Source organism: Passer montanus, unplaced genomic scaffold, assembly GCF_014805655.1.
Source record: "Passer montanus isolate IOZ18808 unplaced genomic scaffold, ASM1480565v1 scaffold61, whole genome shotgun sequence".
In the NCBI taxonomy this organism is placed as follows: Eukaryota; Metazoa; Chordata; class Aves; order Passeriformes; family Passeridae; genus Passer; species Passer montanus.
This window is the reverse complement of record NW_024371149.1, coordinates 3,316,303-3,344,171: the sequence shown is the minus strand read 5'-3', so window position 1 is coordinate 3,344,171 and position 27,869 is coordinate 3,316,303. Positions and strand designations below refer to the sequence as shown.

At 35.7% G+C, this 27,869-nt stretch overlaps 1 protein-coding gene across 2 annotated transcripts in view; it reads left to right on the top strand.

Moving 5' to 3' along the window:
* ADK (adenosine kinase) overlaps positions 1–27,869 on the top strand; it is a 267,350-nt gene that overhangs the window by 69,135 nt on the left and 170,346 nt on the right. For both annotated transcript variants that reach the window (XM_039727315.1, XM_039727316.1), the window contains exon 4: positions 1,223–1,301. In XM_039727315.1, the coding sequence (XP_039583249.1) occupies positions 1,223–1,301 (79 nt within the window). The remainder of the gene's footprint in view (positions 1–1,222; positions 1,302–27,869) is intronic.

Sequence of the window (27,869 nt, the reverse complement as noted above, 5' to 3'; positions counted from 1 at the left end):
AGTTGTGAGGAGGAGAGAAAGGGTAGGAATGGTAGATAGCATTCAACTTGCACTGTGATTGAAATAAAGATGTGTCACACCTTAAAACAAAGCTAAACACAATAAAATATATTGGAATACATCTAACTGGGCAAGCTTAATTTGTTGCGTGAAAAGTTAATAATAAAAGCAAATACATGCTATTAAAATTAGGGTAATGGAGGTAATTTTGAACCTCATATCTGCAAACAAAGTTTACAGTAAGCATTTTGACTGGCTTGCAGGAGTACTTCTGAGTCTGACATCCTCTGAGGTTGCTAATCCTGCTGTTTAATCCACTCATTTTGAAATGTGTTTGGAATTTAAAGGCGTGATGCACTATTTGTGCACAGCCTCCCTGCAGTCTCCATTACTCCATCATTCCAGTTCCCTTTTCTAGAGCCTGTGACCAGAGAGAAGACTGTTCTTGAGTGGTTGTATCCTCTGATCAGAGCTGTAACACATATCCTACACAAAGAACACTGCGTCTTAACTAGAAAGTGTGATCTGAAATATGAGGGTAGATACTTCTGTTAAAAGTTCAAATATTTGTTTTAGTATTCAAACCTAATATACTCCTGAATGTTGATAGAGAATTCTGTATTTTCATAGTAAGATGGCTTGAAGGGTTTGAAAGTTCACCTGGAGACACCTTTTCTGTTATTAAATTTTCTCACATACTGCTGGATTTGTTCATCAAAGTTCTTCATCTGTCAAAATGTACTGTTTCATATGAAATCTTAAATTATAGCACTATTGTTTGGGTTAAGTTAATTTTGAACTAGGCACCAGATCGCCTCAATCGTCTCTCTTAAGCTAGAAACAGAATATAAAATTTAATGAGGTGGAATAAGCATCTGAATATCTTTATTTATGTAATTTTTCTTCAACCATATATTTTACCAATCTAACAGTTCAGTTCTAACAGTTTGCAGTTGAGCTTCTGCTCCAGATAATTTTCCCACCCCGGTTGTTTACTCCACTCACAACTTTTAGGTGAAGAGTTCAGTTTGATGTCATACTTTGTATTGTGGTTTAGACAAACTCTAAATGAATGTTTCCTGCTTGCATTATGTGTAACACTCGATCTATGTGAATTTCTTGTTTTCAAGTAATGTGATGTCATCTACTTCTAATCTTCATTACTTGTTTTGGGGGAAAAGAATTGCAGAGTTTAATTTTTTTCTCTACTTTTTCTTGACAGATTTGAAGAACTTGTGAAAAAGTTCAAAGTAGAATATCATGCTGGTGGCTCCACTCAAAATTCCGTTAAAGTGGCCCAGGTTTGTTCTTCCTTAGCAAAGAATTATTGATAATTTCAAGTGTTGTGTTTGAATCTGCTCTGTGTTGTCTGTTTCATCACGAGCACTGCAGAGTGGCTACTTGTGATTCTGTTGCTCAGCCTGTGCTGGTAGTGTTGTATGTGACTTCTTTTGTAGTTGTGCTCTTTAGTCTTTTCCCAAGTGTTCTGCAAAGGTTATAGCTACACCTCCAGTGTACCAAGAGTAAAAAGCTTTTGTCAAACATGTGTGCTGGAAGGAGAAGAGGAGGACAAGGTCGCTAGTTGCAGTTAGCAATCTTACAGTGAGAAAAGTCACAATGACAGTAGTTAAACAGTGAAGTTATTGAGTCTCTGTGCTTGGAGATTTTCATAATGTACCAGGATGAGTCCTTTGGTCAGGCAAATCTAAATGTGAGGCTGTCTCTGCTTTGACTGGTGTGTTGGACTGGAGAACTGCAGAGATCCTGTCTAGCCTGCATTGTTCTGTGATTCTAACCACATTTATCCTGTAAGAACTTCAAAGTTTGTCCATAAAAGACTGAAACGTAAAACTCTCTTTTATACAACGGTAATGTTTCTGGCTATGGGTATGATGAACAACAGTAATGATGAATTTAGTTTCAGGTATATTAGGTTTTCCATAAGTATGCTTTTTGTCACAACACTTTCAAGCATACCTGTGTGCATATTTTCATATTGTGAGAGATGTAAAAATTCTATTGAAAAATACACAAATGGCACTTAGGATCTTCTTGTTAATGATCTTGGCATATTAACTTTGAGGCGCCCTATGTAGTTAAAACTGACTGCCAGATAACATTAAATGCACATTTGGAAGAAATAAAATTATATTATAATAAAGGTTGTTCCCTGCTTTGCTTCCCCATAAAAAGGAAAAAATTATTGTCATAATTACTGCTCCTTTCTACAAAACAGTTGTTGCTTCCTTACTAAAGTTTTCAGAACCCACAAATGTCTTGAAAATATTTTGGATTTAAAAAAAAAAAGTTGCATATGTTTTAATGTATATAGTGTTGGCATTCTGAAATGGTTATGTTTTTAAAATATAGTCAGCTTTCTGAGATTTTTTTTTTTTAACCATGGGGTCAAGACAATTTTTTGCATCCGATATTTTTGAAAAATCTCTTGATCAATGGAGCTCAAGTTATTGGAATAATTTTCTGTTAGATATCACTGTTGCTTGACATATGGTAATGGTGTAAAGGTGGTGCCTTTTCATGACAGCTGATTAGAGGTGAACCTTTTGGAGGGAGTTCTGGAACTGTTTATTAGTTGAGAGACATGAAATTCTGCTTCTGTTGCTGCATTTATTTTGGGGAGGTTAGAAGCGAATGTATGTGATAGAAACTCAGAGTCTAAACTTTGAAGTGCTGAAAGAGCCCAGAATTTTAATTCCATCTCTCCTTGAAGTGACCTCTGTGGCATTAGCTAATTTATTAGTAAACTATGTTTCATTCTTTAACTGTCATTAATCTATCAGTCCAGATATTGTTCAATAATATTATGAAGTACACAGAACCCATATAGAGTCGAGGAAATAGATCAAATTTAAACCAGTGAAATGTAGTTATTTCTATGGCAATGTGCCTTTCTTACACTGATCAGGTTTTGTCAGTGAACTTTTCCTTTATCTTGGCTCGGAGCTGGGAGCCTCATTCAGCTCCAGTTGCCATCTGGAATTGTATTTGTCTCCAGAAGGTTTGTCATCTCCTAGTTTCTGTTTTAAATACGATTGAAACTTAAACAGTTGTGCATGAATAACATAACATCACTAAAGGACTTTGAAAAGAGAGATGGGAGAGTGAGAAAGAGGAAAAAAAGTGAATTTTGGAAATCTTGAAAGGAGCTGTTATTCTGTAAGCTTTAGAGAAGTAAAAAAAAAAAGCAAGGATAGGAAAAAAGTAGTTGAAATGTAAACAAAAAATTAAATAAAATTAAATTCCGGAAGAATTTTTGCAGCAATATTCATTGGCTTATTGGAGAGAATTTTTTTTTAAGTAACCTTAGAGAGAGCAATTAATTTGTTGAAAGTAATGGGAGAAAGGAACACTATTTTAGGAAGCTTATCTGGTGACTGAGAAATAAAGGACCAATAAATAAGTTCAGAGTGCTAAGGTACACTTAGGGTGAATGTGGATTCTCTGTGAGAAGATGTGGGGAAGAAATCCTAAGAATACAGCTCTTACTAATTTCTCAACATTATGGGAAAAGCTTGAAAAAGTGTGCTATAAAATGAGTGCTAAAACCTAGAAGAGTTTATTCCAACTGTTTAAAAGTTGGTCAGAAATAATGACATGTTAAAGAAAGGCGTCCTTGAAAGCCTGACTACAATGAAATGCTACTGAGTAGAATGGTTGAAAATGAACAAATGGGCCCTGAAGTCTGACACATTGCTTTTTTAGAAGTTAAGTTCTCAGTGGAAAGAGGACTGTAATAGGAAAAGTGCAAAAAAAAAAAAAAAAAAGGAAGAACTTAGGAAGCAGCTCAAGGTTATGGAATTGTTTGTTTCAGCTAGGTAGATGCTCTTTAAAGGTCAGAAAACACTATGTTGAAACAAAAATACCAACTGGCAATGGGTGGAGAAACTTTAGAGTATATAATGCGTTTAAAAAGGGAAAATGAACCTGTCAGATGCTTGCTTACATGGTGTACGGTGATCATGTGGTGATCATCTGCTCATGGTGTATGAGCACATCATCATCTGCTACATGTGCTCATATATTTTGGATGTTTCCTTTGTACCTGCAAAGGTAATATCATCTACTCAAGAAATGCTCTCTCTGTTTCTCAGCAGGGTAAGCCAATTTCTTTAAGAAAAAAAGTCTTAGAAATACTGTTTTGTCATGTGTGAAAAATTTGAGATGGTAATCACAGAAAGAGCCAATAGGAAGAAGTTCTGAACTATGAAGAAAACTGGGAAGAAAATGAAGCTTAAATCATGGTGTTTGGAACTAAAATTTAAAGCAGCATAAACTATAAAGGAAGCAAAGATTTTAGAAGTTTACAAAGAATTAACCAGAATTACAGTTAAGCTGTGAAGAACAGAGTTAGATTTTATTTTTTTTCCAGCATGTTAACAGAAAGGAAAGATGTGAAGTGTAGCCGAGAAGGAGGAATTTGGCTGGTAGGGTACAAAAGGGAATCTCTGTATTTTTTCAGTGTTGTCTTGCAGCAGAGCAGGAGAGCATGTGGCACTCTGCAGGACTGAACAATAGTCAGAGAGCATTGTGAAAATCAGAAAGCTGAAGGTTGGCCCTGTCAACTGCCCAAAGCAGACTTTATGTGGACAGGGTATCTCAGCAGGGTCAGAAAAAGAGAAAGGTCTGGACACAGGAGGCTCAGTAGAAAAGTTGGGGTTTTTTTTGTAGAAATGCTTCTAAGGTACAATGGAGAAGTCATATTTCCAGGAAATGAAATGTGGAAGCAGGGTCACACCATACATTAGAGGGAAAAGCTCTGTAAAAGGAAAGAGCACAAGAAAAATTATGTTGCAGAAGAAATACAGAAGACTGTTGGAGTAAACATTGAGAGGATGGAAGATAAATGACCAAGGGGCTGAAACTCAGAAATATAACGCTCTTCAAAATGGTGTTATATAAGCATTTTTATAAGTACAATAATATTTCTTAAAAATACCTGCAAATGGTGAAAGAGAGTACAAAGAACAATGTAAAAGTATTGAAGGGCAGTGCTAAAGCTTGTTATGGTTAGGTTTTCTGTAATATTAAAGTTCTTTGAACTGATCCTGGAAAGAGTTAGGGAATCATTATAATCATGGCTTGACTCATGATGTGAAAGGGGCAGGGGGGAACTGATTGATATATTCCTGAAATGACAGTAGCAGGCATAAAAATGGAAAAGATAAAATAAATGAGACAACAGTTTAGTCATTCCTTAATGAGATTAAATTAACAGCAAATTATGCTTTTGAAATACTAATTCATATTAAGAGAGTAATGGTGACGAAAAGAAGTGAAGAAAGTGGAGACAGAATGTGAGAGAAATGACAAAACTGAGAGAAGAGGTAATAAGTAATATGGAGAGAGAAAAACTGTATAAAAATCCCACTGTTGCTCTGATTCTGTATTCCCTCACTGTCCCATTCTTGTTTCTCCCTTACCAATCTGCTTTCCTTGTCAACTCTAATCCTTCTTGCATGTTAATTTGTTCACCTGCAAATAAAGATAGCTAACCACGACAGATTGAGTACTTATAAGGCCTTAAAAACAACTCTTGTTGAAGCATCTTTTTGTTTGAGACTTTAGTACTCAGCGGAAAAATAGGGACAGAATGTAAACAATGGGAAGAGGGTAAAAGGAGTAAGAAAAGGGCTTTCCTGACTGCAATACAATACAGAAAACAGATGGAATCCAGGTGATCAGTAAAATGCAGGTAATGTACTTCTAATGGTGCTATATTACTATTAGATGCAGTTGTTTTTGGTTTTTTAAATTTTTTTCTTAACCCACCAAGAAGCCATGTTGATAACTTAGGATCAAATTTCAATTGATCAGGCATCAGTCACTAAAAATTCCTTGATAATACTTTGGAAAATGAGGACTAGAGATGATGACTGAATTGCAATCCTTTAATTTCTGGAATAGAAACCTAAGTTTAACTTTGCTGTTTGCTTGGCATTAGAATTATCCCTTTATACTAACTTTTAGTTTGCTGTATGTTTGAAGTTGTGATGCGTGCTTAAGAACAAGAAGTGTAGGGGTATCAAATTGAAACTGGAGTCTGGAGTGTGCTTCTCTGACCTTTACTTGTCTCATTAAATTTTGGCTTTATATCTAATATGATATGTGACATCTTGCTTTAATCTGAGCTCTTGCAATCTCTCCAGATGATTGGATCCATTATATTAAATCTATAAAATATGCATACATGTAACTGCATGCAGTTCATAAATAATGTATTATTTTAGGGTTCTGCCAACAAACTAAATTCAGATTCATAGAGACAGTGTTTTACTACTACTCAGCTTCCTTCCGTAATTTTAGTTAAGCCTGTGCCCATCTAACAACAGACATTGATCTAGAAAGGAAAAAACTTCTGAGTCTTTTAATAGGGCTCATGACTTTAAAGTATGTAAAGCAAATAGCTTACACATGCAGAGAGGGCAAGTATTGGTGACCAGGCTGTATTTGTGAGATTTTTATCAGCATTTCTTTTGCTTTTGGAGTGCTGAGGTTAGAACTGCAACAAATAGTCTTTGATGTTTTATCTTTCTAACAGAAGTGCTGGATTTCAAGTTCAACTTGATAGAATTTTATAGCTTGGATTTTAAACTACATGACCTTGGCAACAAACAACACATTTTCATTTTTGTTTTTCTGGAAGAACTTACAAAGAATGCCACAATCTTCATCCTCAGAATGGATGCTCCTGGTTTTTTTCCTATTTCTTAAAAGCTTATTTTTATTCTAGCAATTCTAGTACTGCTGTGAATCTAACTTAGCAGCTAGAGAAACCTGTGTTCTGTTATTTTTTAATCCTTGGTAGAATAGTGAAATTCTCATTACAGAAGTTTTATTATTGCTGATGCAATGTGAGCTTGGAAGTTGACACATTTCAACTTGAATTGGTAGGACTGGCAGGTAAAGGGAAAAATGTAAAATATAATTTTTGGGAAGCTTTCATATAGATAACTCTTGGGAATTCACAATAATGTTTGTGTAATGACACCTGACAAAAGCATCATAACTTCCTTTTTCTTTCTGCATTACATCTTGCCATCTAATTGTAACCTTTCAATTTTGGAGCTGTACAATATTTTTGAGAAAAGCTTACATCCTGTCATTAGATACTTTAAAGAAGTTTGGCTTTGAACTAGAGTACGTCTTTATTAAGAGTAAATAAAGTGTTGATTGGAATGACTTTTAAATGAGGGATAACATTAAGAGAGAATAATACACTAAATTATGTTGAACTTTTGAATTCACATCAGGGAAGTATGGCACTTTTCTGAATATCAGCCTCTATTTCAAGCACTTGTAAATTAATCCAAATTTTCATTTTTCCATTATGATTAACTTGTTCTGTTAATCTAAAGGGATTGTGCGTTTTAGCATTCTAATGAACTCATAAGTACGAGAATTTAGCTTTGAAAAATGAACAGATTCCTGCTTGTTTATAAAAAGTGGTATGCTCTAAAGGCTTGGAACTATTTTAAATTTTTACTACTTGTTATGTGTGTAATTAGCCAAACCTTGGATTTATATTAAGCACATCTGTCTACTGGGTCACTTCATGCTTAATCCAAAAATAATATGTAAAATTAAAAATTTATCTACTTGCAGGCACAGAGCTGCATTTTATAAATAATATGAGCTGTCATCTTGTAAACATCTAAGTAGCTTCATTGCAACTGATTCCAGGCTTTTAAAATGAAGTTTATAGCTATTTGCCAAGAAATACCCTTGGTTAAACAGTACTTACTGAATGTAATCTAAAAGATCCATAACACAGGGGTCCATCAGTCCTTTAGTGGTTTGCTCCTCACTCTGCTGTTATTCTGTATAAATGAGCATATAACTAATGAATTTAATCTTTTCCTCACTTGTGAGAATTTCTGGATTACTTCTCTGCAGCAGATTAGACTGAGGCATAGCAGGAGGCAAAATTTGGCTCAGGAGCAGGCTTTAAAGCGTATTGAACATGCGTAACTGGCATGGAGATAAAGGAAAGGCTATCAGAGGGGTCACCCCAAGCATACTCTGCATTTTTCATGTTGACACAACTTTGCAGGAACTGTCATTTTTTAATGAAATCAACAATGCCATCAACTAGAAATGTGCTGCTTAAGTGTGTGCGTAAAACCACTTACACAACAAATAGCTTTCTCCAAAAACTCTTTCTGGACTATCACTCCAAGAAAGTGCAAGCAAGTCCCCTAAGCAACTTTTCCCTCCTACTTAGTGAAGCAAAGAATATTTAGCTCTGTATCTTTCTGACCAAAAGGAAATAGGTAATTTTTTTTTGCTCAGAGAGGTAGGTTTTTTGCTTTCCTGAACCATTTGGACCAGAATGTTAAATTCCTCAGAGTTAGTTTTGGCCATACTCTTGATATTCTTTTAGCAGCTTCATTTTCGTTCTTTAAGCAGCTCTGCTCATATGGGCTTGGTGGCCCCATCAAACATGTGTTTCCAATATTTTCAGTGGTTTAATCCAGCGTTTAAGAAAATGTACAAAAAAGGTCTCTAAACCATTTTCTGTTTGGTATGGTTTAATAAACTTAGGGGTAATCGCCTTGCCCTCTCTTCAGAAGAAAAATCCTGGGGTGTGTGCTTCTTTCTGTGTCAGATCTCACATGTTTCTGCCGTGCTGGGCTAGCATTCTCAGTGTGATCTTCTGTCAGTGCCATGGGCTGTCCTGCAAGTGCACATGCCTGCTTCTCAAACCTGTTGCAAAAGAAGATAAACCTGTTGTAAAAGAAGATAAACCAGACAAAGAGCTGGGACTTACAGCTGGTTTTTTTTTCTTATTTATACCTTACTAAAATTTAAGTGCTGCTAGTCAGTTAAGTGGATTTCTTAAACATTTAGTGGAATTCTTAAACCTCAATGCTCTGTGTGATCATTCCTAATTAATGAGATGTATATGTGCTGAAGGAGTAGCAAAACATGCCTCAGAGCTAACAAAAACAGTCATTTAAGTTTGTCTCTCTGGAAATACAGCAGTGGCTATTCCCACTATGGCAGAGATGATGTCCTGTTGATAGTGTCACAGCAGACAGTGCCGCATACCGGTGGCATCAGTTTCCCGAGCTACTTATTCTCTCAAGCACGTTCTGTCACTCATGTGTGTTTCTGAACCAGTCTGTGTCGAACATCAGAGTGATGTGTCCCTGCTTGTTACAGACAGACAGCCTTTCCTCATCAGGATTAAAACATGCATCTTGGGAAACTGGTATAATGCCTAAATTGATCAGTACAGATGTCAGAGAAATTTTGTAACATTTGAGAGTTGCCCAGATTTTTTTGGAACGTCTTAGAGAAAATTGCCAGACCTTTTACACAGCTGTAAGTATGATTTTCAAAGCCTTATTCAGAGCTACGTGGACGGTTCAAAAAAGGCAACAAAACCTTTTCATTCTAATGACAAACTCTGCAAAAATGTAAGCAAATTTCCCCCCAGATTACAAAGCTGGGAACTTGTCAAGCTTTTTTTGTGCTTGTGAAGGAAGCTCATCCATTGTTTATGTGGTTATGGAACAGATGATGCAAGATGCAGCAGTGGACTGGAGGACCTGACTTTTTGAGGCTGGTGATAGTGAGGCTTTTTTCTGTATGCTGGAAAATAGCTGTGTACGACTCTGTGTATATTTATAGACCTGGGAATATAATTTCAGCCAATATCAGGATGCTCAGAAAATAAACGTCCAAAGAGCCTGTGGCTCTTTGTTTTTCAGATTCTGCAATGCCAGATCCCTAAATCTGTCCTCTCAAAAATGAGAGTTCCAGTTACACCATTGTCAGTTTGACAACAGACTTTGTTAGATGGTAACTGTTAAGCAGTGAAAGACAAACGTCCTTATGTGCATCACTTTGGTGTGGAATTGAGTGGTTTCACTGCTGGTCTCATGGACTTGTCTGTTTGATGTACCAGAACCATATTCACTTGTTTTTTCAGGTCTTGCTCCTGGGCAGCAGCATCAATAGCATTGTAGGAAGATGATCTTCAAAGTGGTTTTGGATGTGACATATTTTAGAAAAACAGAAAAGGAGTTGTACCATCACATTCCTGCTAAATCCATTCAGATAGAACCTTGAAACTCTCTCTTCTTCATGTGTTTGAGTGAGCTTTGGTGTACATATGCAGCCTCTGTGCATCCATCCAAAATTGTAATTTATTTAAATTATTAGAAACTGTTTCTGTATTCTGGAGTAATCAAACATCAGTTACCCACATGGAATCAGAAGACACTGTATAAATGGTGGCAGTTGGTGCTTTCTGGGTAAGCATTTCAGCTGCCTGCTTGACTCAGTTCATATGCCTCTTTAGCTATGATAACAATGGTGGCAGTTGGTGCTTTCTGGGTAAGCATTTCAGCTGCCTGCTGCTTGACTCAGCTCATATGCCTCTTTAGCTACGATAACCTCATGTTTTGAAGCTGTAATATTTTTTAATTTTTCAAAAGCAACGAAGGAATTTAGATTCTGTGTCTAAGCTAATGTCCACCTGAATGCTGAATGAGGGAACTCAAACTTTATTGGTTTTTTATTCTGTATTTCCCTGAGTCAATGCCACCTTTAACTTGTAAGACATGCTATATATGAGTGATATTAATTAGCACATGGCCTAATTTATCTTATCCTGAAAATTAAGCTGTTTCTAGGCAATGCAGTAATTAGTGCAGGCTGGGATTTGTCCTTTTCAGCAAAAATCTGAAAGTATCAGTAATATCAGTAACCCACAATAAGGGGACCTGCTTCCCAAGGTGCCATGATGTGAACCCCCCGATGATGTTTTGTGTGCAGAATGACAATAGGACTTTATCAGAACATTTTGCCCCATAAAACTTTCCATGCAGCAGTGGGCTGATGGCTTGACTGACATTTATTTGATTTGCTCCCACTGGTTGACACTGGAAGGAGAATGAGTGCTTGATTTGGCAATCTCAGAAGAGAGGGTAAATCCCTGTGCTTCGCTGATATTAATTTGGCATGCCACTCAAGCCTTGGGAGCTCGGGAGCTGTTTTATCCTTAGCAGCTCAATAAGTTACATAACTACATCTTTAGCAATTAATTAATGTTAAGTGATGTGATACAGTGGGGAGTTAATTGCCCTGGAAATCTGAAATGCCAAGTTAAAGAGGTTTCTTGCACATCTCTGGCATGCTTCCTGTTGCAAGTATACTTTTTTTTCCCCCTTAACACAAACATTGACAATCTTGCTGTTAGCTGAGAACTCCGTGCAGGCTTCATCATGTACTATTCCTGGAAATTCTTCCCTCAGAAAGTTTAAATATATTGGTATAAGTTCTTTACACATTCTTTTTGTTGTATCCACAGGTTTGTTGCCTGAAACCATTCTTTTCTGTCCTTCAATGATTTGTGCTCAGTCCAATAGGTTGTATGTCTCATTTTCTACTTTTGATTACTGCTAACTTATATTGTAGGCCTGTAAAAACTTAGTATACCTTTCTCTTTCTTATGGATATGATGGAGGTAATAGTGATTTATCAGAATAGAAATTTGATACAGGAATTTGCTTAAACTTTTTAACAGGGCACAGAGGTAAGGACTGATTTGTCAGGAGGTACAGTAGTGGTTTTTTTAGGATCCTGAGCATGATTTCAAAGGGACAGACTGTCAACTACATGAACAGACTGTGATTCAGTGGCTTTTGCAGTAACAAGTATTATGCTGCTTTCTTCAAAGAAAGGATATGGGACAATGCAATTAATTCCCCACAGAGAAGTCTAATCCTAGGACTGCTCAATTAGCAATTCACTTACACCCTGACCCATAAGAGTAGGCCTGTAGGTTATCTTGTTATTGGTACATATGTCCAGTAAAAAAAAAGAAACGAACAAAAAAAACTTTTGTAAAATTTGATCTCATTGACATGCATTGAGTTTCACAGTTTTATTTTTCTTGCTGCAAAAATAATATTTGGATGGATTAGGCCTGTTATCATCTCAACTGTAGTAGAAAATGTACCAGAGTATTTACCTTATGTTGCTGGAGTGCCATTCAAAATGGTCACAAGACCTGAAGGGTAAAAATGTGGCTCTTGTATAATGTGATTTTGTTAAAGCACAAAAAAATATTCAGCAGCTCCACTTAATTTTTTGCTGTATTGTACCCATAAAGTACTGAAAGCTGGCAGTTATTCATTTCAAGTGCTGTGCTTGTGTTCTGCTTTTAACTGAGGGTTTTTTTCACTTGTGAGCGAAGAAGAGACCTTTATGTGTAATAGCTGCACTCTTCATCCTTTGCCTTGCTGTGCAAGATCCTGTTCCTAAGGATCTATCACTCTTCCTCCATCTTCACTGGCCTAACTGAACAATGTCTGAATTATTTAACTTGTTTGCTTCTACACAGTTTTATTTTTTTCCATTTTTCTTATAAGAAAACCACTCTGATTTACTGAGGCATCTTTAGGAGTTAGAAGCAGACTTTGTGGAATTGAATTGTATTTACTTATAGAAGACTTTGTTTATATTACATACGTATCAGTATAAGCAGAGTGAAGTTGAGATCCTACTGAAGTGAAATGACTACACCCAATTATACAGAGTTTCTTCATGACATTACAGTCTGACAAATAAACTAATTCAATAAAATTATGTATTCTTGTTCTGCCAATGGTAGCATTAATGTGCTGACACTTATTTATGAACCCTAAGAATAACATCTTTATTTTATTGTCTTTGTAGTGGTATAATTGAGCTGTAAGATCAATTAAGTTGGTTAGCTTGTCTTTTAAAAATACAGCCTGAAATCAGCGATCTCATATTCTTCATTTGTAGATAAAATAAATGAGTTTTGGTTTTTAAAAACAGTTTTTGAGAGCTCACTGCAACTCTTAAGATTAGCTAAGATTTTCTTCCTTTTTCATGCATCTTTTGTGGAGTAAATTCTGCATGACTGTAGATTAATTCCATAGTCTACAATAGATAATTATTAAATGAGAAAGAAAACTTGTTGATATGAATGTTTAACGTTCTTAGTATTGATTGTTCAAGTTTTTAAAATACATTGTGTACAAATAGAGACTACAGTGGGTGTGATGGATGAACAGACCTGACTTTTGTGTGGCCTCAGCAGTTCTCATCTGTGATCTCAAAATGGGTCAGCTTATTCTGTAACAGCTGCTGAATTGCTGCAGCCTGCAGGCTGGAATTCTGAGAGAACATAGGTGCTGGTTTATTTTAATTTACCAGGCTGTCACCTAGGGTAGCTCAGTAGATACGTCATGAGCCAGTGAATTGTTGCTGCAGTGAGGGCAAGGGTTCCTGGGAAAGACAGTGGTAGGCTGCTGCTTAAATACCACTAAACTCTGTCATGGAAATGTGTTCCTTCTGTAAGTCAGAGCTGGTCACCTAGTTGAGAACCCAGGAAATCAGCTCTTCCTCCCGAGGGGATGCACATTACAGGAATTCATCTGGATCCTTCACTGGTGTCCAGCTATGTCTGCATGGGCCCTGCACTGTTGTGAGAGGGAATTTGATCTCAGATTATTGCATCCTTTGTTTATGAATATTCCTAAAGATATTTGTGAGGTAGTCCAAGATTTAGCATTAGTCTAATTACAGTAACTGTTCCTCAAATTAATTTTGGTATTGGTTATCATGTATGAAATGCAGGTACCTTGATAACATGGTGACATGCATTACCTTTTAAAATTGCTGTGAAAAGTTGCTAACTACTGCTGCTTATAACAATCTGCCCTACTCCCATCTTATAAGTGACATAAGATGGTAACACATGATTAAGTCTTCAGGGCTTGCCTATTTAAGTCACTGTGAAGTTTTTCCAACTATTACTTTCAAAACTTTATTAAATGGAAATATACAAAATGGAAAGAAATTAACACTGCAGAAATATACCTATGCTACAATTATATCTAGTACTTAATTATCGTATCATTAATTGCATTTTTAAACAATTATGTGCTTTACAGTACGTGAAAAGTTTTGGTTTACTTCCAAAGAAATTATTCTCAAATAATTAGTCTAAAATAAGCATTTATTCTGCCTATTTAGTTAGATTCATAACCTTGTCAGTTTATTTATTCCAAGCCTTGGCCCTACAAACTGGGAACGTCTAAAATTTTGCCATTGCTATTGATGAAGATATATCTACTGTTTAAATTCTTTGCAGTAATTCTGTAAGAAACTGCATGCCCTGTTTTCCACTAAGCATGTTCTAGGATCCAGAGATCAGAATGAACAGAGACTGATGGGTCACAAATAAGAGCAAGTTGGCAGGAATCAAAGGAAAATTTCTTTTTCTGCTACCCTATTTCTGGTATGGTTGGATAATGGCTTTAGGTATGACACATATAATTTTTCAGAAGAACTAACATGATTTAAAAAACTGTAGCAATGACAGTTTTTAAATTTACATACATAATGTAAATTTGAGCTTTATGCTGGGAATGCTGCTGTGAAGTAGACTAAGTGTGATTTTCTGTGACAATCTAACTGTGTTAGAATTGTAGACTAGATGACTCAAAGCTGCCCTGCTAAAAATAAAGCAGGTTTCTGTTTTAAAATCTGAGCTGTACACACAAATTCAGAATATATATGCAAATAGAAGAAAAAAAAAGTGGGCTTCTGTCCATGAGATGTGTTTTGTGGTATTTTATTTAACTCTTATATACAGTTCAAAGATTTGAAGATACAGAGAATTAAGATACTTATAAGAATAGGCAGTTGTGACCTGGTCATCAGAAGCTACATTTCCAAGAGACCCCTGTGTCAATAGCCTAATATTTTTCTTGCAAATAAAAGAAGCTCAGTAGAGCAATTAGTGAGGCAGCACAAGCTTGACATCAAGGTTTGCTTTTGTTAAATATTGTGGCCAGGTTAAATTTTAGATCAATTTAAAGATTAATAATTAAATTCCAAAGCAGCTTCCCTCACAAAATGGAGAATGGCATGGCATGCTTTATTACCCATGTTTAGGTATAGTAGTTGAGCATGTTCCAAGACAAGCAAGCAATAAGATGTGTGAGATGATTGTTTTTTAATTGCAACATGATTGAGTGAATTGGCATTTTGGGTTCTCTGTTTTTCTTTTACTCTTGTAATGTTTTTAGTCTTGTAATTTTTCCTGTCCATTCTTTGAGACATACTGATAAACTATTTTGTTAGTCATATCAAGATGAGTTTTAATTATTGTTTCTTCTTTTCTAGAAGGTTTAGAAGGAGAGGAAGAATTTGACAGTTGTCTGACCTAGGTTCTTGTCAGATTTTTCTTATTTAATTAGCATTATGAAAAATGTCTAGTTTTTAAGATGCTTTTAGTCAGCTGAAAGCAGGCTTTTGCCTATTAAAATACAAATCTGTTCCATCAAAGACACAAAAAAGACATAAAATTGTTTTTCTAACTCATGCTCTGAACTACTCTCTGACCACTGGCATCGAAGTTCTCTTTTATAATGTGTCTGGCTTCATAAGAAGTGACCTCTTCCACTTTCCATGATCTCTTTCCATGCCTTTTTTTGTTGTGAGCATGCAAACAACATCAAATATTCCCAGTTCTAAAGCTATAATTTAAAATTATATGGGTGAGGCAGCCAAAACAAAAAAGTTTTAAAATAAATCCCACCCTGTTCTTTCTTTTTAGGGCTTTTTTGATGGTTTTGCTTTGTAGTCTAGGGGCTGAAATGGCTTCTGACACTAGACAAATTCTGTGCAATTTCCTCTTCACCCTGAGATCTCTGCAAGTGTTTGCTTTTGGATTTGTTCTCTAATACAAGCCCACTGTACCTCTTAGGAGTCTGTAATCTTCCCTTGTTCTGATCTGAAGAAGGGAGCATTTCTTTTTCCAAGGGAGCCACTCCAGGTTATTGTCAGGACAGTAGAAATCTCCCTCTTAAAACAGTGGGACCCAGACCACAGTGGCAAGATGTCATTACTAGAAAGTTTTCTTTTTAGAAAGTTTTTCTGCTTAGGGGGGATCTGATGTCTCTTTGTTAGTACAAAATTTGTCAGGTGCTGCTTATTCTGTCAACAAGCAGCAGACTCCACTGTCCTTCTGGAAAGAGTACCTTATAAACAGTTCCAAACTGTTCCTTTTTTGCTTGGGTTTTGCAATATGCTTGGAAGTGTTGTTGCCAGACGTAGGATCCTGCCTAAAACATAGAGTTATGTTTGAAGTGTAGATATTTGCATCTCTTTCACTTTTTCAAGGAGAGTGTTATTGTTTTTTTCAATAGTAATATATATGACATATAAGTATGAAATGTAATTTAGATGTAAGGGAAGATTAAAAATAAAAACACTTGATGCTTCTGTATTTCTCATTGAATGATAGCTGTTCACTTCTGAAGAATCTGTTCTAGAAGCAGACTGAAGGACAATTCCAAAAAATGCCCATCTTGTGCCATTCTTGTAGAGCTGTTCCACTTGGCCCTTTCACTAGTTTGGCTTTGGATATGGGTAAGCATTAATTTTAACAGAGCTAATATTAGGGTTATAATCAGAGATGTAATAAAAGAAGAGGCGGAAACAACTTTTCCACAGTCATGTTCTTATTTGTTTGTCTCACAGCTCAGGGATCCAAATGCTGTTGCTACTGTCAGTAGCAGGAAGTTTGGTAATTCCATGTTATGGGAAGTGACATCTTTGTTGCATGAGCTGTCTTGTACAGAGTCTTTCAGACTTCTGTTTTCTTCTCCATGGTAGTTTGAGTTCACATGAAACCCCAGGAGGTTATCAAATATTGCCAGTATGCAGACATGAAATAATTGTATATTTCCTTTAAGTCAGTGCAGGGAGTGTCAAAGGCTTCTGAAGAATCTGAGCATAAATGAAAATCAATATATTTGGACTGAACTTACTGTAGTACTGATACCAATGGAAAGATGAAACCTTTGCTGGAAGTTAGTGCTTCAAATGTCACAGTTAAAAATTATATACAGCTTAAGATCTCCAGTCTAGGACAGAGCTTTTAAAATTTGCTTTTTATTGACTACAAGTCTGTGCTGTTACTGTGACACACACAGATCTTACATTTGAGACTTGCATGCTTGTTATTCTGACTAACAGTCATATACCTGGAAAAGACCTAAGGCTTAAAGTAATGCTTTCTGGTCCAGAACATGGCAACTTAAGGTTCAACTGAAAGTTTCAGTTCTAAGCTGCAGCTTACTAGCAGCATGCTGTTCCATACTGAAACTGGCTACAGAGCATGGTGTTAAATATTAAAGCTCACTGCTCTACCTCTCCCATGATGGCTGTCATCCACAGAAACAGAGGAGCTGTTAAAAATTACAACTGGAAATAAATAATCAAATTTAGAGACACAGGGAAGTAATTTCTAGGTGTGAACTCTAATGTGTGCATTCTAACAGGGGCTAAATAAGGCAAGTCAGTGTAAAGCAATATATTTTATGAGAGTTTTATATAATTTTGGAACATCGCTTAGACATTTTTCTGATGATCAGCCTCCAGAAATTTTCTTGCACAGAAATTTGTGAGCTCAGATCTTCTGAACCACCTGTAAGCTTTCAGTGGTAACTGAAATCTAGGTAGCTATTCACTAGCTATTTATGATAAGAACCATTTTTATTTAATGCTTTCTACAGAGTAAAAGAATTACAGACGCAAGAAAAAAGCAAGATAAACATAGTAAAGTGTCCAGAGAAGACTGAAAGGCAGCTAAGTGGAAAAGAAAGATTTTTGGGTTTGGATTGTGTGGGTTTCATTTGTCTTTTGGTTTTTGTTGTTGAAGCTTTAGAAATATTTAGCTCTGTGGTTGGGCTAGAAGGTAAAAGTATTTGTTCCTGGGGAAGTGGAGCGTCGCTTGGTAGAATGCTGTCAGGCAGTTTTATTTCACCTACTTTCTCTTTGACCTTTCAGAGTCTCATTCTGTACCTGTCTCTCAGTATATTAAGTTGCATGTGCACCCATCAATTTCTCATGATGGTGATTGCGGGAGGGGAAGTAATAGATGAGAAAAGTCAACTCTGTCTGTAGAAATAACCTCTCTTTCAAACACTTCCAGTAACAACTTAGAAATAAAAAGATTTACAATTGGGATTGATCCACAATACTGTAAAATTTCTCAAAAATGTGCTTTCTCCTTACTGATTTTATCTGTGGTACTAGAGCAGTTATTTAATCATAGTAGCAGCTTAACTTGCATCTGCTCAAATGTTTCGGGTTTTTGGATAATGAAACAAAACAAATGGATGTTTTTGTTCAAATATGTTGCTTTCTTTACTTTCAAGACTGTTGATGTTTCTTTAATAGGAAATAAAATATCCTGCAAGCACAAGTAACAGCTTTTCAGTGTGTACCAACTTGCTGTCTTCAGTGCAGTATGTGTGTCTAGGTGTTATAACAATTACGTATCTCTGATTGATCTTTCATGGCATGTGGAGCATTACCTAGACACCATGCAGTTAAGGTGAGGAATCCTGCCAGAATACCTTTGCTTCTGTTGGTAAACTCAGAGTTTTAATGCCTGTTCCAACTTGTTTGAGTGTTGGCCTTTTTATGGTATAATATTTTCTTTGTGTAAGTTGAAAGCCCCATCTACTATATGACAAAATAATTTAGGGATCTATTAAACCTCTAATTTTAAAACAGTGATTATGTGAGTAAACTGGTTTTGAAGCAATGCTTTTGAATTACAGCAAGGCAGAGTCTGTAGACACTCTTAAATTTCCACTGCGACAAATAAAAAAGAAAATTTTTTCAGGACACAAAAAAAGTATTATATCAATAATTTAAGTGGTTGTTTTTTATCAATAGAATAGAAAATGATTGGTTTACAAATATGTTTTGTAAGAATAAATGAGTTGCTGTATACCTGCTCTCAAGTCTTCCCTTGTTCCTGCAAATTTCAGGAATTATCACCTCATTCTTCAGAGGAACAATGTTCTGAGATTGCACTTCAGATAAAAATGAATAAACTGTAAATACCCCATGCCAAAATATGAGCCACCTTGATAAGATATGGATTTAATTCCATTACTTGAGTCTTTCATGAGAGAAGTAATCCTAGTGTGCAGATACTACACTTTTGCTAGTTCTGGGCCCCTCAGTTTGGGAAGGACATCCAGATGTCTGGGGGAGGGCGACAGGGCTGGCAAGGGGCTTGGAACATAAACCCTTTGCGTTTATGGAAGGACTGAGGGAGCTGGGGTTGTTTAGCCTGGAGAAAAGGACACTCAGGGGTGACCTTATCACTCTCTACAACTTCCTGAAAGGTGGTTGTAGTCAGGCAGGGGTTGGTCTCTTTCACCAGGTAGCTACTGACAGAACCAGAGGACACAGTCTCAAGCTGTGTCAAGGGGAATATGGGTTGGATATTAGGAAAACGTTTTTGACAGAAACAGTGATAAAGTTCTGGAGTGGCCTGCCCAGGAAGGTGGTGGAGTCACCATCCCTGGATGTGTTTAAAAAAAAGAGAGGATGATGTGCCACTTGGTGCCATTGTTTAGTTGAGGTGTTAGGGCATGAGTTGGACTCGGTGATCTTGAAGGTCTCTTCCAACCTAGTGAGTCTGTGATTCTGTAATAGAATTTAATACAATAAATGTCAGGGTAAGTTTTTTTCGTTCTGGAGCTTTGGGTTTTTTTTCTTAAAGAAGTGCTGAACAAGCATGGTGATAAGACTGAAATGAAGGACCGTAAGTATTTAAATATCTCATATGGAAAATGAACTGGAACATACAATTTAAAATATAATCTAGCAAATAATAGCAATTAATTTTGATGTTAGTTTTACTTCAAAAGTCCTTTTTTAACATTTTAACATTTAGGTTAAAAAACATTTAAAATATAATCTAGCAAATAATAGCAATTAATTTTGATGTTAGTTTTACTTTAAAAGTCCTTTTTTAACATTTTAGGTAGGTTTTTCTGTATTTGTGGTTTTTTAATTTGGGCATTGCAAGAATGGATCTTCAAAGTCGAGAACTTAGAAATTGACAAAGGGTTTAATTCTACAGAGCACTGTAATCCCATTACTCCTTCCTCTGCATTTCTCAAGGTTTCCTAGCAGTGTAAAACATAGTATTTCCAACTGTATATAGGAATCATGAATGTATTCACACTTGGAAATACCTGGTGCTGGTATTTACTAGAGGAAGACTGGTATCTCTATAAGTTTAAGAAACAAAATATGGAGAAGCTTTTTCTTTTCATCTGTCAGAAAATGAAGTTTCACTCGTGTTTTGTGATACTTCACCCTCTCAGCTATGCCTTTGCCAACGAATACTCTTTCCTTCCTATGAAACTCCAAGATTTTCAAGAGCCAGCTTTTTAAGAGCCTTTACCAATTGAGCCAAATCTGATAGGGTAAGAAAGAAATTGATTGAAGTATAAAGAAATGTTTGACATGAGCTAACAGTGTGCACTTGCAGCCCAGAAAGCCCAAAGGCTGAGTTCCATCAAAAGCAGCGTGTCCATCAGGTTGAGGGAGGTGATTCTGCCACTCTGCTCTTGTGAGACCTCACCTGGGGTGCTGCATCCAGAGGAGGGCCATGAAGATGATCAGAGGGAGGAAGACCTCTCCTGTGAGGAAAGGCTGAGAGAGCTGGGTTTGTTCAGTCTGGAGAAAGCACCCCCATGGAAACCTTATTGTGGTCTTTCAGTACTGAAAGGAGGCTCGTAGGAAAGAGGGAGCGGCAAACTTTTTAATATGCCTTATAGGGATAGGACAAGGAATAATGTGTTTCAGCTAAAAGGTGGCAGGTTTAGACTAGATATAAGGAAGAAAAATTTTAGAATGATAGAATGAAACTCTGGGTGGTGGTTACTCCATTCCTGGAAATATTTAAGGTCAAGTTGAATGGGGCTGTGAGCAACCTAATCTACTTCAAGATCTAGGTCTACTTCAAAATGGTCATTAGAGGGGGGTTGGATTAGATGACCTTTAAAGGTCCCTTTCAACCTAAACCATTCTATGACAAAAAATAATCAGCCCAAAGAATACTGAAGTAGTCCCTGCAGTCACTGGGTACAGGAAATCCTTATTCAGAATGTCCTTTGCCATTTCTTAGCACCCTAATTAGATGATCTGCAGCAAAACTCTTGGATGTGCTCAGGTCTGTCTCTCTGATGAGGAGATGCATTTTCATCATGAGCAGTCTGGACAAAAGTCTTGTCAAATAAATATACCCTTCTGCACAATTAAATGAAATTCCCAATCTACTGGATTTATGATCCACTTTCTTCTCTAATTTAAAACCAAGTGAGAAGAGAGGACATTTAACAACAGGGAACAATCCAAAGTGGCTTTTGGCATTGCATGGAGCTTGAGTTAACCTCTAACAGTAACTGAGTGCCAAAAGCTGTCTCGACTCAGACTGAGGGAACATGGTTGATCCATGGAAACAACATTTGTTAGTACTGTAACTTAATATGAATCTAGCAGAGAGGCTGGAAGCAAGGGGAAATAAAAGTTTCACTTTCATTAGGTTAGTATTATTGTCTTGAGAAGTAGAAAATGAAATACTTAGCAATATTTTCTTCTTTTTAGTACTTCTGAAAACATCTTTACTGAAATGGATAAAGGTCTAAAGTCTCCTGTTATCTTTAAATGTTAAAGTTACGTTTAGATTAAGTCAGATTAATTATACTTTATTCAGATAAATTCAAATCCTGTGAGCTGCATTGCAGTAGACTTGCTAGAATTAGTAAAAGTTGTTTTACAATTGTTTTGCATTCTTTATTTCAAAAGAAATTGCAGAAGCATCTGAATATATGCTGTTAACTGCTTTTGAAGCAATATGCACTGTTCAGAATATTTAAATAACTAATGAATCCATTTATAATAAATCTTTCATACTTTAAAAGAGTATTCAAGATTAAGCCTGATAAAAGGGAAAGACTTTTGTGTTGTAATCTCCTATTTCATCATGCTTTTTGGAACTTGCATGCTACAAAAAGGATGTTTTAAATTAAAAGTGTTTGTGGTTGCTTGAAAGTTCTTAGAAAAAATCACTTGGATGTTAACAAAAATGGGATCCTGTTGGCATTTTCCATTTCATGCATGCTAAGTCAAAAGTGTAGTATCTAAATATGCTACAGGGAATTATTAAAATTACAGAGTTATTTCCTAGCCAAAACTTGAAATTATCTGCTAACTTTCTTGCTGTAATGTAGCACTTAAAAATATGTACAATTTAACAGAAGTTAAAATTGTAGATGGTTTCCAACCTTTAAAATAATTCACATTTGGTTGCAAATTCCATTGCAATTAGAAAAGGCCATAACAGTTTTTAGTTTTATTTAAGACATAGAAGAATAGATTTAATTTCCAAAAGTGCTGTGTATCAGCAACTCTGAAGTATTTTAAATTCTAGCCAGAAGCATAACATAATTGATATTTATATTATTTGGTATGGCAGCATTCTCAGGGCTGTCATTTTGCTTGTAATTTTCTACTTGCTTGTAAAATTGTCTTATTTATTATTTGCACTTTATTCCTAATCAGTTTTGTTAATGTAATAAAAACATTGAAATGTTATTATATGATTAGCAATTTTCCACTATATTAATCCAGCATTACATTATACTGTGTGGTGACAATAATGATTTCTAATGTGGTAATGAGAGAGAGTTATTAACATGTCCCAGTATTTAATAGTTTCTTAATTGCAAGATGGAAAAATATTTTAAGTTACCATAATCAGCTGTATTAGTGGTGAGAACTGCAAAATGCTGGGATCTGGAATGTAAAAATTAAAAGATATATGTTGAGTGGAACACTTTCTCCATCACTTTAAATCTATTTTGGTTTTATGCTTGTTTTCAGGAGAAAACAAGCTCTTGTAGCTATTCATAGGATTTTTTTCCCCCCATATATCAACTCAATATTAATATTGACAAATAGAGGAAGACTTGCAGATTTAATTCACATTTACCAGCATGCATTAAATGGGTGTGAAATACACTTTTTTTAATGAGGAAGGTGAAAAGTCTGTGGTATCCAGCTGGGAAAATGATTTAAAGTGATTAAGCCTCTCCTAGCTGAGACACAGTGCACTAAAATAGCCACAGTACAAACCAAGAGCTGCACATTGGCAGGAATAGCGATTCAGAAGCAGCTCTAAACAAGTGCATAAAAGTTGTAAATTATTTCTCTAACTCACTACATTGAATGGACTCTTATATTCCATAAACAATTTAAAAAGTGTTGGAGGTATTTCAAAATTCAGAAGTTCAAATGGAGCTTCTGGTTGTATGTGCATGCATGGAACAGGCAGGTTTGCCTGTGTTTGTGTCTGGGTGTTTGTAAAGAAATGTTGCAAATACCATATTTTAAAGTGTTTTTTAATTAGCCCATGCAAGCTATTGAGACTTTACTCTGTTTTTATTAAAAACATTTAAAAATCTCAAGAAAATATACTTCTCACTTAATTGTAAGAGTTTTATAGGTAACTTGGAAAACTGTTGGGAAAGAGCGAAAAAGAGGAAAATAATTATACTTAGTGGGGGAAACAAGTGTATTTTCAAACCTAGAGGTATTATAAACTTGTATAAAGTAATGGTACAATGTGTACTGGCAAGTGTGCTTACATAAAATCTTATTGCAACAGCATCATGTTAAGCTTCAGACGGAAAACACACTGTAGAAGTGGAAAATATGTAGTCCTGCGGAGTACTATCATCAGTAATACAGCTATTAATTCAGCACCTGGCCAATGCTGGGCGTTACATTATTTCTAGAAATTAAATTTCCTGAGAAGTCCCTCCAATAGAGTGTGTGTGGCATAAGAACAGGGGCAAAGTCACCTTTTAAAAAGTAAAAATACTATACTACAGCATTCTTAGGTGTAAATTGTCCACCAGGAAATGTGGGCTGTTTACCTCATAGCCCTTTCAAATCAATAATTTATTTTATGAGGTAGTGTTAATGACATATTAAAAAATTACTTCTAATGGTTCCACTGGAGTGACTTGCATTTTATTATCCAATAAAAGCAGTGAGGCTTCTATCAGGATTCTTATAACTGAGGATTTTGCATAATACAGCTGTCACTTGAAGCCAGTATTTATGGACATGAGTGCAGTCCTGTAATAACTAAAGGATAAGCTTTCACTAATTTTGCATCTGCTACAATTAAGAGATAGATTTAGATTCACTTTATGTGGCGTGCTGTAAAACAGATTCTATGCATGAAGCTGAAATGTTTAGCCTGCTTTTATTACATGTTTAAATAGCATAAGGAATTGACATTTCAATACCCATCCCTCTAAATGTGTATATTGTTCTCAGTGGTTAATTTAAATGCACTTCTTTTTCTCAGTGATTTGCTTCTAGCATAAGTATTGTGTTCTCTTCAATTTTTCTGCATAAAACACATTGAAAATTTGCTCATATTTCAAATTTTCTCTTCAAAAAGAAACAAATATAAACAAAAACATTGCAAATGCCAGCATTGCTTTCATCACTCTTGTGTATTAACTGGTTTTTAATCCACAAATTTTTATCAGCTTGTCACTGCATTTTACTGAAAGAAGAAATTGGTCATACCTGCTTCAAAGCTTTTTTCAAGTGGTACACTGCAGTTCTACATTGAAGGAAGTATTTCAGGTCACAGTTGAAATTCTGTGGTGAGATCAGACAATCTGGACTCGCAGACCAAATGCAGTTTTCCTCTCTCAAATATATGAATAATAATATTGGTATAGTGGCACCTCTAAGCCCCTTCTTCTTAAACAGCATAAACATATGTATAATATGGGTTCCTGAAAATCCTGTTAAAATAGCACTCCAGCTTTTCCTCAAGTTTTATATTATTTCAGGACCTGTGTTAGCTGAAAAGGCTTAAAGCAACAGCACCAGTGAGATTTGATGTTTCGGTGCTGCACTGACTGTTATGGTGTTACAGAAGTTGGGAGCATTGCTTGTGCTGCTTGTAGTGTCATGTTTCAGTAATTCATTCTTGCTGCTGCTTACAGCTTTCTTTTGCCCATCTGTGTAGTTGAATGTGACTCTCATGGTGTTTAATTCCTACTTACTAAACCAGAGGCTCTAACAGATGAGCCATCACTAAGAGAATCAAATGCTTATGAAGGTGTACTGCAAAAGCATTAGCTACCTAATCATATGGCGTTTTGTTTGTTCCTTGCCACCCCTTTCAGATGTTCCTTTGTTGAGCCAGATTAAATATGGAATGCTATTTGTAGCTTAATTTATCTTTAAGATAAGTATTGATGAATCTTTTATTTCATGCATATCTATTTTCCATTTCCAGATGAAAAAAATTGCAATACTTTTGGGTATTAGGGAGAAAAGTTAGCATACAATTAAAGATATATTAACAAAGTTTTACAATGGTATACATACCTTTCACCTTATTTTTTTGCCTTCTGTGTCATAAGTAACAACTCTGTAGATTTTTGGATGATCCTACAGTTCCTTTTCCTTTTCGGTGGTTGAATTGTTCTTCTGCACTGTGATATTGTTACATGTGGGTGGACACCTTTTCTCATGGATAAGAAATGAGGATGTTTAAAAATAGGTGGTTTTCCCCTTGTGTCAAGGAATGATATTTGAAACTCAACATCTTAATGGATGGTTAAGAATACTTCATTATTTGTCTGAAAAATTTTCAGATACTCTTATATCTCCTTTTGTCTCTGTAGGTACCTAAACATTATCTTGTAAATTAAACTGATTTTACTGGAAAAGGAGTATTTTCTGTTGCTATATCAGTATTTCTCTTCTTGCCTACTTATTTCAAGTTTTCTGCCTGTTTGTCAAAAAACCCAAACAAAACAATGACCCCCCCAAACAACCACCCAAGCAGCTTTTATTCAAGTACTTGTCAAACAACTTGAGTACTTCAGTGCTCAGGCCTGCTGTGTTGGTTTGATGGTTTTACATTTACCTGTGCTTTACCTTTCTCCTCTTCTATCTTGGGGTGTTTGGGGTTTTCTCTTTAGTGCTCATCATGTGTATTAACAATAAGGCCATCTGCTCCCTCAGAATTTTCTTCCCAGTCTAGTATCTAACTCTTGAAGAAAACTTTGAATTTATCCCTTTTTATGCAATCTATTAGAAAGTCTCTGATCATCTTCTCAGTTCTTTGCATGCTGGTGCATTTGGAATGGATTCTGGAATTGGGAGTAGCTTTTTACCAAAACTATAAAAAGTATCTGCTTGATTTTTCTCAAATGCAGTATTTGCATTAAAATGTTCATAGCTTGTCTTTTAGAGTGCCTATGACCTCACCTGGCACTTGATTTTTATTTTTTAACTTTATATTGTTGCCAGTGATGGAGGACTAGCCCCAGCTGTCCTATTTACTTCTTAAGGTTCACATACAGTTTCATTCTCTGAATTAATGTGTGAACTGCCTCAGAACCCTCAAAAGAACTGTTCTAAAATTGTCTTTTGACAGAGACCATTTCCTACTTCACGTCATTTATTTCTGATTGTTCTCTTCTGGGTTTTGTGTATTGCATCTGTGATGTACTCTACACAGCTGGTGGTCATTTGTCTTCTCATCTATATTGATCTCCTTGGCTGTGTCAAACAGCTTTCAGTCTGTTCCACCACAGCCAGAAGGTGAACAAAATGCATGCTATAACTACATTCATTTGTTCTGAGATGAAAAAGAATGCTTTACTTTAGACAGTGAACTGCATCAATTACAAAATTCTTATATTTTCTGTTAGTGTTCTGTATTAATAAAAGAAATATCAAATCTGATCATTCTAATAGTCAGTTGCTACCCTTTAAATTAAAGGTACGTAGTCTTTCCTTTGGACAAATCCATACAGCCATCAGAACAATAGCAGTGTGCAAATTATGGCTCTTGCAGGAAATCAAGCAGGGAGTATGCAAGTCTCTGTTGTTTCTTTCTATATCCATCTTTGCAATAACAATGTCTCTGCTCATTCTCACAATCCTTAATTGTCATTCAGAGTATCCCATTTGAGTTCAATTATATGCTCTTAAGGGGTAGGAACCCTGTTAATGTTTATCTGTAAAGCCCTGTGCTCATTTATAGCACTCTGTACATAGTGATCAATTTTCTTTTATACTATGCATTCTGGTTTGTACTAAATCCATTTTAGCAGGCAGTAATTTTTCAACTCCAGTCTTTCTCAGTGTGTGTTATTGGTAGTTCAGTGAAAAACTACAACAGTGGCATGCAGTTGTTACTTTCTTTTTATCAATTTTGTTTCTTAACTAACATTTTCAAAAGTGGTAAAATTACATATTATTTAAGAACATTGCATACAGGTTAGGGTAAATCTTATTTCTTCTATTTTTCCAAGACCTGTGTTTTTCATGTGCCAATTAAGAAAAAAACCCAGTAGGGATATTTGTTTATGCATGCAGGAAAGCTGTCTTATTTTCTTCTAAAACAGCCATGTTCCAGATCAAAGTGATTAAGTACATTGTATTTAATGTCTTCATTTTGTTTTTAGAGTACTTTTGTCTTGAACATTAGAAATGCAGTGGATGACTGATAAAAATTGTCTTATTCATATAGTTACAGTAGAAAAGGAAATGAAGTGAGCATAAGATCATGTGTCTCTCTTAACTTTGTACTGAATGTTATAACATGAAGAATAGGAAGCCCACAGTGCTACTAAAAGAAAAACTGTTTTACCACTGTGCATTTGCCCAGAACAGGAGCTAGCTCTGAAGATTATTAAAACAGAAATTATTTTTACAGTATTAATTCTGCTTATGGTTACCTGATGTCACAGAAAATTATTCCAGTAGTTTTATTTGACTTGCTGGTTTCAGTTCTTGAACTAGGTAAAAAAGGAATTTAGATTCACCATAGATTGAAGCCAAACTGACTTGGCCACTTTTTGAGTGGTTTTGAATTTTACAAAGAATACGAACCACTTGTTTTGGCATTTTAAATAAATGTTGATTATTTTTTA